Raw genomic sequence first — 16,423 nt, 5'->3', positions numbered from 1 at the left:
AGTGAAGCTGAAGGCAAGGCACAGAAACGACACGTTGCTCCTCTGCAGCCTCTGGACAGAACCGAGCGACCCGACGACGGACAACGAGAACCGCGAAGGAGCAAGAGACGCAGCAGCAGCTACGGGAACCAGTGAAGCCCAAACTTCCCCCAGGGTTGTTAAAACATCAACAGACTGCCTGACGCCACCCGGTTAATGACACACGACCCGTGAACGTGTTAATACCAGAACAAACCAGCAGCAGAACCGGTCAGGGCTGTACCTGTCCAACTGCACAAGCGGGACGCAGACGATGCGACGGTGGACGAGTCGTCTTGTGTCCCTGCAGTGAATGACACGTCAGTGACAACAGGACAATTTCAGGGTTTATCAGCTGCAGAGGGACTAAACAACTGACAAAACCACCAAAAACAAAATACAGCAATTACTTTGTCTAATAACGAACAACAGTCCCCAACCCGTCGAGCGGAACCAAGAAATTACCAAGTGGAGCATGAATAAGAGGGCATAGTTGCACTCTGCTCTAAATCTGGATTTTCCCAAAGCAACGACACAGAGAAGCATGAGAAGAGCAAACGGGTTGACCTTTAACCCTTCCCCTGTCTGAGGATTACAGATTCAACCGGTCTGGGCAGAGAAAAAGGACAGAGAGCAGAGGAGAAGGGTTAAATAATGGCATGTTGCTTTAAATCGTCATGGCAACTAGGCCTGTCACAATAAATTCTGCTGGACGATAAATTGTCCCACAAGTTATTGCAATAAACAATAATATCGTAGTTCTGAGTCCATTTTCAAAGTAATATAATGTTAATGGCATAATAAAAATGTAAGAACATATTCTTAAAGAACAATAAACTCACTGAAACTGAAAAACTCTTTAAATGTCCAACATAAATAAACAAAAACATTAAATTAAATGACTTATAATATTTCTGTATACAAAACTAATCTTTTAAAGAAGTTTAGTTGAGACCAAAGACTGAAAACTTTTATCATCCAGTTTTTGACAGATAGAGAAATACAATAAATTATGCCAATGGAAATTATTGAGTTCATTTTAATAGATCATGCAATTAATTGACTTATTGCTTATTGCGACAGGCCTAATGGAGACAAGTGTGTGTTCAATGTAATTACATGCAAACACACACAGACGCACGCCGCTGAACAATGACTGATCAGGCGATGGTAACAGATCAGGTGTATGCAGGATGAAAAACAGGGTTCCCACCTGAGGGTCATGAGTAACAACTGTGATTTAAAATCATGGAAACTGTGAAAAAATATTCAAATTTTATTTGTTTTACATATTTTTATAAGATTTTACCAGAGCTAAAATGGAGAAGATAGTCATGCTTAAAATTCTTAAACTGGCTTTTATTTCCATTCACACCAATACATTAAAGTTACTGCATATTTTATTCTGTGTCAAGACACAATAAAAATGTTATGAAATGTGTTTTCAAACGACAGAAAGTGAAGAAAAAGTCACACTAAAGCTGTAAGAAAAATTATAATTTTCTTCAAATGCCAAAATTTGCTGTATGAAATGACATGACAGCAACGTCTCGGTCTATTTAGCCCGTCATAAGAGGAAAAAAATGGGGGTTAATTTTGGAAAGTCATATTTTAAGCTTGCTATTCATTTAGTTATTTACATATCTAGTTGAAGAATTTGTTTAAATTAATATGAGTTACAACAACATGTAATTTCCCTTTGGGATCAATAAAGTATTTTTGAATTGAATAAATATCAAACTAAATATTTAATTAGCAAGCTAAATATTTGGCTTCAACCTAATGTTTAGTTAATATCCCAATTTACTTGCCAATAACCAAAAGTGGACTACCAAAATAAAACTGCCGTTTATGGTGGCAGTCAACTTCCAGTTATTGGTAAGTGACTTTCTATGTCAACTAAATATTTAGATCTGAAGCTAAACATTTAGCTCTAAACTAAATATTTTTCTAATTAACTAAACATTTAGTTTGAAGCTAATATTTAACTCAGAGCTAGATATTTAACTAATATGCAAATTCACTTGCCAATAACAAGAAGTGGCAATCTAAATATTTAAGTATTTTTGCCCTTTTCAGAGGTTGAGTTAAATTTTTAATAAACTAATGATAATGTTAGCTGATTTTTAGCTGAGCAGCCTATTATATACTCTACTAAATGCCTTGACATGCATGCAACATCTAAGCTGCACCACTAGGGGTGATACTGTTGTAATAACATAAAATTTAAAAAAAGCATCCTGAGCCTGGCTAAAGCAATGCTAGGCTAAAAATCTCCAAAAACAACAACATCTTGGTCACTGTTCATCCTAACCTCGCACATGTTCACCCATGAGATTTCCTGTTTTCACATGGATGCACAACAAACTGCTAGAGTTTGCAGTTCAAATTTTGCATCAGTCAAAAATGAACTTGAAAGGCATCTTCAAATAACGATTATTACTGTAGTCAAAAATCAACACTTTGGAAAGCAAAGCGGCAAAAGTAGCACAAAACTCTGTGTCTTGCAAAGCATGCGTGTTAGTTTTTCTATATTTATACATTTTTGTGGCGATATAACAATCTTCTGTAAAGTAGAGTTCTGTAAAAACTATTAGTGTTTAGTTTGAAGTCAAAATATGTTACATTTCAGGGGGATTAAATGTATTTCAGCACCTGTTCACAGCAAACATCACCTCCAAACTTTATAAAACAAACGGCTTATTTCCATCATATAGAAAACCTAATTCTGCTTAAATTAATTGGCCTCCCCCTTAAAAAGCATACCTTAGTCCATTATTTATTTGCTTTACTCCAACAGAAAACACATTAAGAGTGCATTCACACCAGCCAAGTTCAGTAACTTTAATCAAACTCCGGTTTGTTTGATTAGAAAGTCCAATTCGTTTGAATGCGAACTCTGATGCGCATTCAAATTCAAACCTCGGACTAGGTTTGATTGAAGTGAACTCTGGTGCAAACGTGAACACCAAGCGACCCGGAGACTGTTTCAAAAGTAGGAGGCAGACTACAGCGCAGGGCATTCTGGGTAAATACAACCAAAACAAATGCACTACGCTACCGCTAGTGGGAGAAATTACTCGTGATATTAAGCCAAAGACTAAATAGAAATCGTCCAACTGCTAAAATCTGACACCACTCCATTTTTGTTTAGATTTCCTGAAGAAGGAAGTTGGATTCAGTGTCTTCTTCAGAGGTTTTTGTGTCGTTTCCTTCAATGGTTCTTGGTGCAGCGCCCCCACAGGCCAGGAAAGGAACAGGTTGCTCAAGTAGTTTGATTGTTTTGGCTCAGAGCAGAGAGAAAGAGAACCACAGCAGCTGGAAATATAATAAATGTTGCAACGCTGGTTCCTAATAAAACTGAGTTGATCGACTATCAGGTGTGACAACACCTTAAATAATCCTGGTTCATGCCTCAGGAACCATGGGAAACCATAACAAGGAACTAACAACAACTAGGCGGGAAAAACGTTCCCAGTTAGAGCAAGAATGAGCAACAGGATGATTTCTGCATGGCATGGAATAGACGGTTAGGAAAATGTTACCAGTTATATTAAAATTCTTCTATAACAATCTTTGGAAAATATGTTGACATTCCCAACATTTGTTCATAAGGCTTAAAATGAAGGATTAGTGGGAACCCTGGTTAGACAGAGAATGTCAGTGTTAGAAAAATAAGAGTCCAAAGCGGATGAATTAAAGAAAAATTTGGTAGAAAAACAACAAACTAACGGAAACCTGAAAATGCTGGAGGCCCATGTGGAATAAAAAAAATTTATCCAAAGTAGAAAAAAACTAAAAGTTTGAAGGCATGCGAGACAAAGGGAGGTGCAGTGGAGAAATACTTGAAAGAAGCAGACGTACCATTAGTCGGATGCTTTGCAAACGACACAGAAAATCGTTTTACTGCCGGCATAGACAACAACTCTGAGGAAATAAAAAAAAATAAAAAAATAAAAGAATCACTAGAGTCACCATGAACCAAAACAGCTCACATGTATCATGTTGTGCAATTCCCTGGGCTTTCCTAATGTGCTTGGGGAAAAGTAAATGAACCTAAACGAATGAGTGGTTCGAGAATCAGAAGGATGTCCTGGTTTCACGTAAAACATGCAAAATGTTTGAAGATGTTTTGCTCATGGCTGTCAGTGGAACATCTTCAGATGAGGAAGTGACATGAAACCATTAAAACTCAAAGAATAAATAACGAAAAAGTAAAGAAAATTCAAGCCTCGGCTTTCCTTCACACAGTTAAAGCCAAACGACAACACTCAGGTATTCTGACCAAGTTGCTACAGAAAAACAAGCACTAACTCTTTAAAATGTGGAAGAGCAGGCTGAATTAGTTTGATTCCTTCCATTCCTGAAAACGAGGTGCAACAAGATGGATGACAAAGACCAACGGTGAGACAATCAGGAGGATGGAGGCGAGTCGGCACAGTCCCACGCTGACACCTACTGGACAACCGCAGCACTGCAGTCACAACTCAGCGAATGGTTGGTTTTAATGGGAATTTATTTGGATCTTTACGTTTTCTCCTCTTTTGAAGCATGTCTGATAAATACATGCACAAATGGAGACCAGATGTCTTCACAAATCTGTCTGTAAGTGGAGGAGGATGGTGGAAAGTGTTGGGCTGGGCAATATGTCAGGTTTAAATCTAAAGATCCAGACTCCAAAAAGCCTGGAGAACAACTGATCAAGACCAAATTTAAAGGAATGAAAGAAAGTAAAGCTGATTGGGATTAAAAATCATAATAGCTCAACCATAAGACAACTGATTGCTTTATTTTATATTCATCTTTCTTACCTTTTTTGTCAGGCTTAAATGTTTCAGAGCATCAGACAGATTTTAATATCAGACTAAAATAACCTGAGTACAGAAAAATGTAGTTTTCCATCATATATTCCTATTTCCTATTAGCATTAGAGCCATGGTAAAAAAAAAGAAGATGAAAATAAAGTTATATTGCAAGAAAAGTTATAATATTGCAAGAAAATATAAGAAACAATAATCACAATATTGTGAGAAAAAAGTCAGGAAAATTAAGTTATAATATCTGAATAAAGTTGTATGACAGTAAGTCGAAACATTATGAGAAAAAAAATCATATTAATTTAAGAATAATGTCATACAACATAAAGTCATATTATAAGAATACTGTAGAAATAATATGAAAAAAAAAGAAACATAATTAAAGTCACAATATTACGGAAAGTCGCACCACCGTAAAAGAAAATCATAATAATACGAAATTATTATCGTATAAAAGAAGCCAAATTTATGAGAATAAAGTTTAATAATACAACCGAGTGTGTGACGGACCCTATAAACCTCTGTAACAACATCCCCACCAAAACACTGACATAATAATAAAACCTGGGTCACCAGTGAGCTAAAGGAACTGCCAAATAAAAGAAATTAGTTATTCAGGATTATACAGAATCCTAATCTTAATCAAAGTTAAGATTAGCGACACCAAAGACAAGAATCTAGAGAAAAAAGTGCAGAGGAACAACATCAGAGATGTTTGTTCAGGGATGAAGAAGATCAAGCAAACGGGCAAACGTTAGTGACTCGGCACAGTCCCACATTTCGAGTAACCATGGCGACATAATTAGCGAAAAACGAGCCAAATTCAAATCAAAACAAATTCTAACTGTTTTGTGTCAGAAAGAGAGATTAACTGAACCCTGTCTGTCCCTCTGTGTCTCACTCACACATGACAGTTTTCAGAGGATTGGTTACCATAGCAACAGAACACTGGGGAGGGCGGAGCTGAAGGTCAGAACTACAGAGCCGCCATCTTAGCGGAACACTTAGAACAGGCAAAATGGCAGAAGACCAAAGGAAGTAATATGTCCTTAAATTGACACTCTCAATGTACTTTCAAAATAAAACCCACAGATACCCTACGAAATAAAAGCCTTAATATGTTAAACTGGATGTAATTACTGTTTTGAATTTTATATGACTGGTATAACCCAACCGCTGTTGCACATAGTATTTGTATGGCTTTTTGAAATGACGCTTACAGAAGATTTCAAAATAAAAGCCCCAGGCTCCCAGTCATTCATTTCCATCCCATAGTCAAACATTTCAGAGCTCAGCACACACCACTCCTCACTCATCTGTGCTATTACTGTGAGTGAGGTACATTAGCCTTTGTCCAAAAGAAGCATTTTAGCTATTTCTTTCATTTATTAGCTATGTTTAGCATACTGAATGGAGCCAGTAAGCTCCATTCAGTCTTACTTGGAGTCTTACTGTCAGACAGCATGCTAGTGATGCCCCACATGCCACTGCTAGCATTTAGGCTAACACTAGCAGTTTGGCTAATTTTAGCTTTGCACTAAGGTTTGCATACCAAACGGAGTAAGTCCATGTTAATCAACATGCTTGTGATTCTCCACATGCTATTGACTACATTGTAGCTTTCTTTAGCATTGATGCTAATCTTTAGCATCAGAACATTGGGTTCCAACTGACGGGCACACTTTGGCAGGCCTCGTTTCAATTTCTTCAGAAATGTTCTAGTTGGTTTAAATGTTATTTCTGATGCTCATTTTCTGATTCATCAAACTGCTTTGATCCTCTAACAAGAGATGGAAACATTTCTGACAAGAAAAAGACCAAAAGAACCGGACAAAACTGCAAAAAATCATAAGAACTTTGGGAATAAGATCCAAAGTCTTTTCCAGCACTTTCCAAACCTTGAAAACACCTAATTGCATTTTCAAGGCTTTCAAACAACTGTACGAACCCTGAACTTTCAAATGACGCATCATTAATTTAAAAAATGAATTGTAGGGATAACAAGTATTACAACTACTTACAATAAGGGTGATAATAACATACAAGAACAACTTAATAGGCATCACTTGGCAGTAATTAACTCCATTTGGTAGGTCAAAAAAAAAAAAAACATCTACAACTTTCAAGTGCATTTTAAGTTATAATAAGAGGCACAAAAACCCCAGAAAATATAAAATAACCAAGTAATTTTAGTGCATTTACAATAAAAACTGAACCGGTTTGCCCACACTGCCACCTGGTGGCAAAGGACTCGTGTAACTGTTTTGCAGAAGTATGATTTAATTTACCTGTTCTTACCCGTCTCTCACCTGTGGTGTATGTACGACTCATCTGGATATTCTGCTGCCCTCCACTCTCCCAAATATTTCAGAAATCCTTCCAATATGGACACTGATAATCTCCTATGATGTCTACAATAACTCCACATACAGACAGGCAAGAATGTCGTCACTGTTCTATTTCTCACCAGGATCTTCATCTTCTGGTGCACTGTCTTTCTTTCTATTTTCATCTTCAGCATTTCCACCATCTTCTGATTATCAGAAAATATGCTGCAATTAATAACTGGATTTCATAAAAAGCATAAGAAAAAAAGCTAATAAACAACCAATACATGTTAAATCTGGATTTCACAATAAACACTGAAGTTGAAACAATGAAACTCTCCTGATATAAAAATTATCCATTTGGAAACTTTCTCACCTGAGTCCTCTGGTTTATCTGTCTCACTTTTCTTAGTTTCCTCTTTTCCACTCTGTTCTACTACATACAAAATAAAAATATCAACAGAAAGAGTGTATACACATAAATCCATGCACAATATCAACATAAAGCCTTATACTGAGTAAAAATTTAAATCAATATATCGGAGTGAGTTAAAAACAAGTTTAAAAAATCGAGCTGAATGTGACAAGTTACATGAATTAGATTTAATTTAAAATCACATTCAGGAAATGTCCTGACATGAAAATCATTTTGTTGCCTCAACTGAAACAACCTGGCAACTTTCTCACCTGGTTCCTCTGTTTTATCTGTCTCACTTTTCTCATGTTTCTCACTTTTCTTGGCCACATCTCTTTTACTGAGTTCTACTAGTTAGAAAACAAAATATATCAAAAATACAGTGTATTTATAAATCTGTGAATAACAGCAACAGAAAGTATTATTCTCAGCAAATATTAAGATGATTACATACTATTGAGTGAAAATCAAGCTCAAAAAATTGAAATTGAGCTGAGTGTGATAAGTTACATGAATTAAAATTAATTTAAAATCACATTAGGAAATCTCATGATTCGATAATCATTTTGTTGCCTCAACTGAAACAACCTGGCAACTTTCTCACCTGGTTCCTCTTTTTTATCTTCCTCAATTTTCTCACTTTTCTTAGTTTCCTCTTTTCCACTCTGTTCTACTAGATAGAAAATAAAAATATCAACAGAAAGAGTGTATACACATAAATCTATGCACAATATCAACATAAAGCCTTATACTGAGTAAAAATTGAAATCAATGTATCAGAGTGAGTTAAAATCAAGTTAAGACAATCGAGCTGAATGTGACAAGTTGAATTATAATTAATTTAAAATCACATTAAGGAAATTTCCTGACATGAAAATCATTTTGTTGCCTCAACTGAAACAACCTGGCAACTTTCTCACCTGGTTCCTCTGCTTTATCTGTCTCACTTTTCTCATGTTTCTCACTTTTCTTGGCCACATCTCTTTTACTGAGTTCTACTAGTTAGAAAACAAAATATATCAAAAATACAGTGTATTTATGAATCTGTGAATAACAGCAACAGAAAGTATTATTCTCAGCAAATATTAAGATGATTACATACTAATGAGTGAAAATCAAGCTCAAAAAATTGAAATTGAGCTGAGTGTGATAAGTTACATGAATTAAAATTAATTTAAAATCACATTAGGAAATCTCATGATTCGATAATCATTTTGTTGCCTCAACTGAAACAACCTGGCAACTTTCTCACCTGGTTCCTCTTTTTTATCTTCCTCAATTTTCTCACTTTTCTTAGTTTCCTCTTTTCCACTCTGTTCTACTACATACAAAAAAAAAATATCAACAGAAAGAGTGTATACACATAAATCCATGCACAATATCAACATAAAGCCTTATACTGAGTAAAAATTGAAATCAATGTATCGGAGTGAGTTAAAATCAAGTTAAAACAATCGAGCTGAATGTGACAAGTTGAATTATAATTAATTTAAAATCACATTAAGGAAATTTCCTGACATGAAAATCATTTTGTTGCCTCAACTGAAACAACCTGGCAACTTTCTCACCTGGTTCCTCTGCTTTATCTGTCTCACTTTTCTCATGTTTCTCACTTTTCTTGGCCACATCTCTTTTACTGAGTTCTACTAGTTAGAAAACAAAAAATATTAAAATAAACTGCATTTATATAAATCTATAAATGATATAAATATAAAGCCTTATTCCCAATAAATATTGAGATGATTACATAGGCATGAGTGAAAATTGAGATCAAAAAATTGAGCTGAAAGTGACAAGTTTAATAAAAGTTAATTTAAAATCATATTAAACAAATATTCTGAACCTGACAACTTTCTCACCTGGTTCCTCTGTTTTATCCCTCTCTCTTTTCTCACTTTTCTTGGCCTCCTCTTTTCCACTCTGTTCTATTAGTTAGAAAACAAAAAATATCAAAATAAAATGTAAATATATAAATACATCTACACAATATGAATTTATAGTCTTACTCTCAATAAATATTGAGATTATTGTATAAGTATGAGGGAAAATCAAGTTAAAAAAATTGTGCTGAATGCAGGCCCAGCGACATGGGTGGGCATTGGGGGGGCACTGCCCACCCACAGAGTCAGCGTGTCCCCCCGGACCGGAGGATGGTTTTTATTTTTTACCTCAGAGTGGCCAACTTTATAATATTCCTATCTTGATTTGATGCAGTAGAGGCTTCTGCACTTCCCCTTCTGTCACTTTTTTCTGCCGTTACAACTGTTTCATCGTTGTTAACACGTCGTAAGCTGTTTTTCCGACCCGCCTTTCAATGCAACATGAGCGCTGAGAAGATTGCGCCGGGTTTAGACCCGGGCAGCAGCGAAGGAGACCTGCTGCTGCTGTGCAGAGATGCACAGCTGTGCGCTACAATCATGTCAGCAAACCAGCAAAACGCAAAGAACTTTGCAGTTTTTTCCCCAAACTAACCGAGTGAGTTGATTAAAGCTGTTGGGTGCAGCAGGTAATGTTAGCTTAATGATGTCTAGCTAAAGCCAATATGTCACATTAAGCTTGTTAACAAGTACAGGCTACTGATGTTGTCCATGTTCAAAGTGGGTAGTACAGGTTACATTCACTTGAGTAACTTTTAGGGGGAAACAGGTACTTACATGAGTAGTTTTACTGCTCTGTACTATTGTCTTTTACTTGATTATTATTATTATTGCTAAGTAGATTGATTTTGCATTTAAAGAAATAAACTTCTGAGATAGGAAACATTAGATCCTTAGATTTTTGCATCGTATGAGCTAATGTTTATGCAAATGTGAACAAAATACTCAACATTTTATACATGTCAATGTTTACATCCTTATTATTTATTATGTACATGGTGAATGTGACAAGTTACATGAATTAAAGTTCATTTAAAATCACATTCAGGAAATGTCCTGACATGAAAATCATTTTGTTGCCTGAACTGAAACAACCTGGCAACTTTCTCACCTGGTTCCTCTGTTTTATCTGTCTCACTTTTCTCATGTTTCTCACTTTTCTTGGCCACATCTCTTTTACTGAGTTCTACTAGTTAGAAAACAAAATATATCAAAAATACAGTGTATTTATAAATCTGTGAATAACAGCAACAGAAAGTATTATTCTCAGCAAATATTAAGATGATTACATACTAATGAGTGAAAATCAAGCTCAAAAAATTGAAATTGAGCTGAGTGTGATAAGTTACATGAATTAAAATTAATTTAAAATCACATTAGGAAATCTCATGATTCGATAATCATTTTGTTGCCTCAACTGAAACAACCTGGCAACTTTCTCACCTGGTTCCTCTTTTTTATCTTCCTCAATTTTCTCACTTTTCTTAGTTTCCTCTTTTCCACTCTGTTCTACTAGATAGAAAATAAAAATATCAACAGAAAAAGTGTATACACATAAATCTATGCACAATATCAACATAAAGCCTTATACTGAGTAAAAATTGAAATCAATGTATCGGAGTGAGTTAAAATCAAGTTAAGACAATCGAGCTGAATGTGACAAGTTGAATTATAATTAATTTAAAATCACATTAAGGAAATTTCCTGACATGAAAATCATTTTGTTGCCTCAACTGAAACAACCTGGCAACTTTCTCACCTGGTTCCTCTGCTTTATCTGTCTCACTTTTCTCATGTTTCTCACTTTTCTTGGCCACATCTCTTTTACTGAGTTCTACTAGTTAGAAAACAAAAAATATTAAAATAAACTGCATTTATAAAAATCTATAAATGATATAAATATAAAGCCTTATTCCCAATAAATATTGAGATGATTACATAGGCATGAGTGAAAATTGAGATCAACAAATTGAGCTGAAAGTGACAAGTTTAATAAAAGTTAATTTAAAATCATATTAAACAAATATTCTGAACCTGACAACTTTCTCACCTGGTTCCTCTGTTTTATCCCTCTCTCTTTTCTCACTTTTCTTGGCCTCCTCTTTTCCACTCTGTTCTATTAGTTAGAAAACAAAAAATATCAAAATAAAATGTAAATATATAAATACATCTACACAATATGAATTTATGGTCTTACTCTCAATAAATATTGAGATTATTGTATAAGTATGAGGGAAAATCAAGTTAAAAAAATTGTGCTGAATGCAGGCCCAGCGACATGGGTGGGCATTGGGGGGGCACTGCCCACCCACAGAGTCAGCGTGTCCCCCCGGACCGGAGGATGGTTTTTATTTTTTACCTCAGAGTGGCCAACTTTATAATATTCCTATCTTGATTTGATGCAGTAGAGGCTTCTGCACTTCCCCTTCTGTCACTTTTTTCTGCCGTTACAACTGTTTCATCGTTGTTAACACGTCGTAAGCTGTTTTTCCGACCCGCCTTTCAATGCAACATGAGCGCTGAGAAGATTGCGCCGGGTTTAGACCCGGGCAGCAGCGAAGGAGACCTGCTGCTGCTGTGCAGAGATGCACAGCTGTGCGCTACAATCATGTCAGCAAACCAGCAAAACGCAAAGAACTTTGCAGTTTTTTCCCCAAACTAACCGAGTGAGTTGATTAAAGCTGTTGGGTGCAGCAGGTAATGTTAGCTTAATGATGTCTAGCTAAAGCCAATATGTCACATTAAGCTTGTTAACAAGTACAGGCTACTGATGTTGTCCATGTTCAAAGTGGGTAGTACAGGTTACATTCACTTGAGTAACTTTTAGGGGGAAACAGGTACTTACATGAGTAGTTTTACTGCTCTGTACTATTGTCTTTTACTTGATTATTATTATTATTGCTAAGTAGATTGATTTTGCATTTAAAGAAATAAACTTCTGAGATAGGAAACATTAGATCCTTAGATTTTTGCATCGTATGAGCTAATGTTTATGCAAATGTGAACAAAATACTCAACATTTTATACATGTCAATGTTTACATCCTTATTATTTATTATGTACATGGTGAATGTGACAAGTTACATGAATTAAAGTTCATTTAAAATCACATTCAGGAAATGTCCTGACATGAAAATCATTTTGTTGCCTGAACTGACACAACCTGGCAACTTTCTCACCTGGTTCCTCTGTTTTATCTGTCTCACTTTTCTCATGTTTCTCACTTTTCTTGGCCACATCTCTTTTACTGAGTTCTACTAGTTAGAAAACAAAATATATCAAAAATACAGTGTATTTATAAATCTGTGAATAACAGCAACAGAAAGTATTATTCTCAGCAAATATTAAGATGATTACATACTAATGAGTGAAAATCAAGCTCAAAAAATTGAAATTGAGCTGAGTGTGATAAGTTACATGAATTAAAATTAATTTAAAATCACATTAGGAAATCTCATGATTCGATAATCATTTTGTTGCCTCAACTGAAACAACCTGGCAACTTTCTCACCTGGTTCCTCTTTTTTATCTTCCTCAATTTTCTCACTTTTCTTAGTTTCCTCTTTTCCACTCTGTTCTACTAGATAGAAAATAAAAATATCAACAGAAAGAGTGTATACACATAAATCTATGCACAATATCAACATAAAGCCTTATACTGAGTAAAAATTGAAATCAATGTATCGGAGTGAGTTAAAATCAAGTTAAAACAATCGAGCTGAATGTGACAAGTTGAATTATAATTAATTTAAAATCACATTAAGGAAATTTCCTGACATGAAAATCATTTTGTTGCCTCAACTGAAACAACCTGGCAACTTTCTCACCTGGTTCCTCTGCTTTATCTGTCTCACTTTTCTCATGTTTCTCACTTTTCTTGGCCACATCTCTTTTACTGAGTTCTACTAGTTAGAAAACAAAAAATATTAAAATAAACTGCATTTATATAAATCTATAAATGATATAAATATAAAGCCTTATTCCCAATAAATATTGAGATGATTACATAGGCATGAGTGAAAATTGAGATCAAAAAATTGAGCTGAAAGTGACAAGTTTAATAAAAGTTAATTTAAAATCATATTAAACAAATATTCTGAACCTGACAACTTTCTCACCTGGTTCCTCTGTTTTATCCCTCTCTCTTTTCTCACTTTTCTTGGCCTCCTCTTTTCCACTCTGTTCTATTAGTTAGAAAACAAAAAATATCAAAATAAAATGTAAATATATAAATACATCTACACAATATGAATTTATAGTCTTACTCTCAATAAATATTGAGATTATTGTATAAGTATGAGGGAAAATCAAGTTAAAAAAATTGTGCTGAATGCAGGCCCAGCGACATGGGTGGGCATTGGGGGGTCACTGCCCACCCACAGAGTCAGCGTGTCCCCCCGGACCGGAGGATGGTTTTTATTTTTTACCTCAGAGTGGCCAACTTTATAATATTCCTATCTTGATTTGATGCAGTAGAGGCTTCTGCACTTCCCCTTCTGTCACTTTTTTCTGCCGTTACAACTGTTTCATCGTTGTTAACACGTCGTAAGCTGTTTTTCCGACCCGCCTTTCAATGCAACATGAGCGCTGAGAAGATTGCGCCGGGTTTAGACCCGGGCAGCAGCGAAGGAGACCTGCTGCTGCTGTGCAGAGATGCACAGCTGTGCGCTACAATCATGTCAGCAAACCAGCAAAACGCAAAGAACTTTGCAGTTTTTTCCCCAAACTAACCGAGTGAGTTGATTAAAGCTGTTGGGTGCAGCAGGTAATGTTAGCTTAATGATGTCTAGCTAAAGCCAATATGTCACATTAAGCTTGTTAACAAGTACAGGCTACTGATGTTGTCCATGTTCAAAGTGGGTAGTACAGGTTACATTCACTTGAGTAACTTTTAGGGGGAAACAGGTACTTACATGAGTAGTTTTACTGCTCTGTACTATTGTCTTTTACTTGATTATTATTATTATTGCTAAGTAGATTGATTTTGCATTTAAAGAAATAAACTTCTGAGATAGGAAACATTAGATCCTTAGATTTTTGCATCGTATGAGCTAATGTTTATGCAAATGTGAACAAAATACTCAACATTTTATACATGTCAATGTTTACATCCTTATTATTTATTATGTACATGGTGAATGTGACAAGTTACATGAATTAAAGTTCATTTAAAATCACATTCAGGAAATGTCCTGACATGAAAATCATTTTGTTGCCTGAACTGAAACAACCTGGCAACTTTCTCACCTGGTTCCTCTGTTTTATCTGTCTCACTTTTCTCATGTTTCTCACTTTTCTTGGCCACCTCTCTTTTACTGAGTTCTACTAGTTAGAAAACAAAATATATCAAAAATACAGTGTATTTATAAATCTGTGAATAACAGCAACAGAAAGTATTATTCTCAGCAAATATTAAGATGATTACATACTAATGAGTGAAAATCAAGCTCAAAAAATTGAAATTGAGCTGAGTGTGATAAGTTACATGAATTAAAATTAATTTAAAATCACATTAGGAAATCTCATGATTCGATAATCATTTTGTTGCCTCAACTGAAACAACCTGGCAACTTTCTCACCTGGTTCCTCTTTTTTATCTTCCTCAATTTTCTCACTTTTCTTAGTTTCCTCTTTTCCACTCTGTTCTACTAGATAGAAAATAAAAATATCAACAGAAAAAGTGTATACACATAAATCTATGCACAATATCAACATAAAGCCTTATACTGAGTAAAAATTGAAATCAATGTATCGGAGTGAGTTAAAATCAAGTTAAGACAATCGAGCTGAATGTGACAAGTTGAATTATAATTAATTTAAAATCACATTAAGGAAATTTCCTGACATGAAAATCATTTTGTTGCCTCAACTGAAACAACCTGGCAACTTTCTCACCTGGTTCCTCTGCTTTATCTGTCTCACTTTTCTCATGTTTCTCACTTTTCTTGGCCACATCTCTTTTACTGAGTTCTACTAGTTAGAAAACAAAAAATATTAAAATAAACTGCATTTATAAAAATCTATAAATGATATAAATATAAAGCCTTATTCCCAATAAATATTGAGATGATTACATAGGCATGAGTGAAAATTGAGATCAACAAATTGAGCTGAAAGTGACAAGTTTAATAAAAGTTAATTTAAAATCATATTAAACAAATATTCTGAACCTGACAACTTTCTCACCTGGTTCCTCTGTTTTATCCCTCTCTCTTTTCTCACTTTTCTTGGCCTCCTCTTTTCCACTCTGTTCTATTAGTTAGAAAACAAAAAATATCAAAATAAAATGTAAATATATAAATACATCTACACAATATGAATTTATAGTCTTACTCTCAATAAATATTGAGATTATTGTATAAGTATGAGGGAAAATCAAGTTAAAAAAATTGTGCTGAATGCAGGCCCAGCGACATGGGTGGGCATTGGGGGGGCACTGCCCACCCACAGAGTCAGCGTGTCCCCCCGGACCGGAGGATGGTTTTTATTTTTTACCTCAGAGTGGCCAACTTTATAATATTCCTATCTTGATTTGATGCAGTAGAGGCTTCTGCACTTCCCCTTCTGTCACTTTTTTCTGCCGTTACAACTGTTTCATCGTTGTTAACACGTCGTAAGCTGTTTTTCCAACCCGCCTTTCAATGCAACATGAGCGCTGAGAAGATTGCGCCGGGTTTAGACCCGGGCAGCAGCGAAGGAGACCTGCTGCTGCTGTGCAGAGATGCACAGCTGTGCGCTACAATCATGTCAGCAAACCAGCAAAACGCAAAGAACTTTGCAGTTTTTTCCCCAAACTAACCGAGTGAGTTGATTAAAGCTGTTGGGTGCAGCAGGTAATGTTAGCTTAATGATGTCTAGCTAAAGCCAATATGTCACATTAAGCTTGTTAACAAGTACAGGCTACTGATGTTGTCCATGTTCAAAGTGGGTAGTACAGGTTACATTCACTTGAGTAACTTTTAGGGGGAA

General features: G+C 35.3%; 1 protein-coding gene across 48 annotated transcripts in view; it reads right to left on the bottom strand.

Moving 5' to 3' along the window:
• Window positions 1-16,423, bottom strand: part of ppip5k1a (diphosphoinositol pentakisphosphate kinase 1a) — a 62,969-nt gene that overhangs the window by 9,012 nt on the left and 37,534 nt on the right. For 10 of the 48 annotated variants that reach the window (XM_028015630.1, XM_028015633.1, XM_028015631.1 and 7 more), the window contains 18 exons: window positions 15,350-15,424; window positions 15,034-15,102; window positions 14,702-14,779; window positions 13,573-13,641; window positions 13,282-13,359; window positions 12,966-13,034; window positions 11,505-11,570; window positions 11,214-11,291; window positions 10,898-10,966; window positions 9,437-9,502; window positions 9,146-9,223; window positions 8,830-8,898; window positions 8,182-8,250; window positions 7,850-7,927; window positions 7,539-7,598; window positions 7,303-7,368; window positions 3,883-3,945; window positions 263-322 (listed from right to left, as the gene is read on the bottom strand). The exons of 6 other annotated variants lie outside the window; for them this stretch is intronic. In XM_028015630.1, the coding sequence (XP_027871431.1) occupies window positions 263-322; window positions 3,883-3,945; window positions 7,303-7,368; window positions 7,539-7,598; window positions 7,850-7,927; window positions 8,182-8,250; window positions 8,830-8,898; window positions 9,146-9,223; window positions 9,437-9,502; window positions 10,898-10,966; window positions 11,214-11,291; window positions 11,505-11,570; window positions 12,966-13,034; window positions 13,282-13,359; window positions 13,573-13,641; window positions 14,702-14,779; window positions 15,034-15,102; window positions 15,350-15,424 (1,260 nt within the window). 32 more of the 48 variants (XM_028015659.1, XM_028015662.1, XM_028015668.1 and 29 more) reach the window with 20 other exon arrangements.

Source organism: Xiphophorus couchianus, chromosome 4, assembly GCF_001444195.1.
Source record: "Xiphophorus couchianus chromosome 4, X_couchianus-1.0, whole genome shotgun sequence".
NCBI classification, from domain to species: domain Eukaryota; kingdom Metazoa; phylum Chordata; class Actinopteri; order Cyprinodontiformes; family Poeciliidae; genus Xiphophorus; species Xiphophorus couchianus.
Note: the sequence above shows the minus strand (reverse complement) of the source record. Positions and strands in the feature narration are given on the sequence as shown.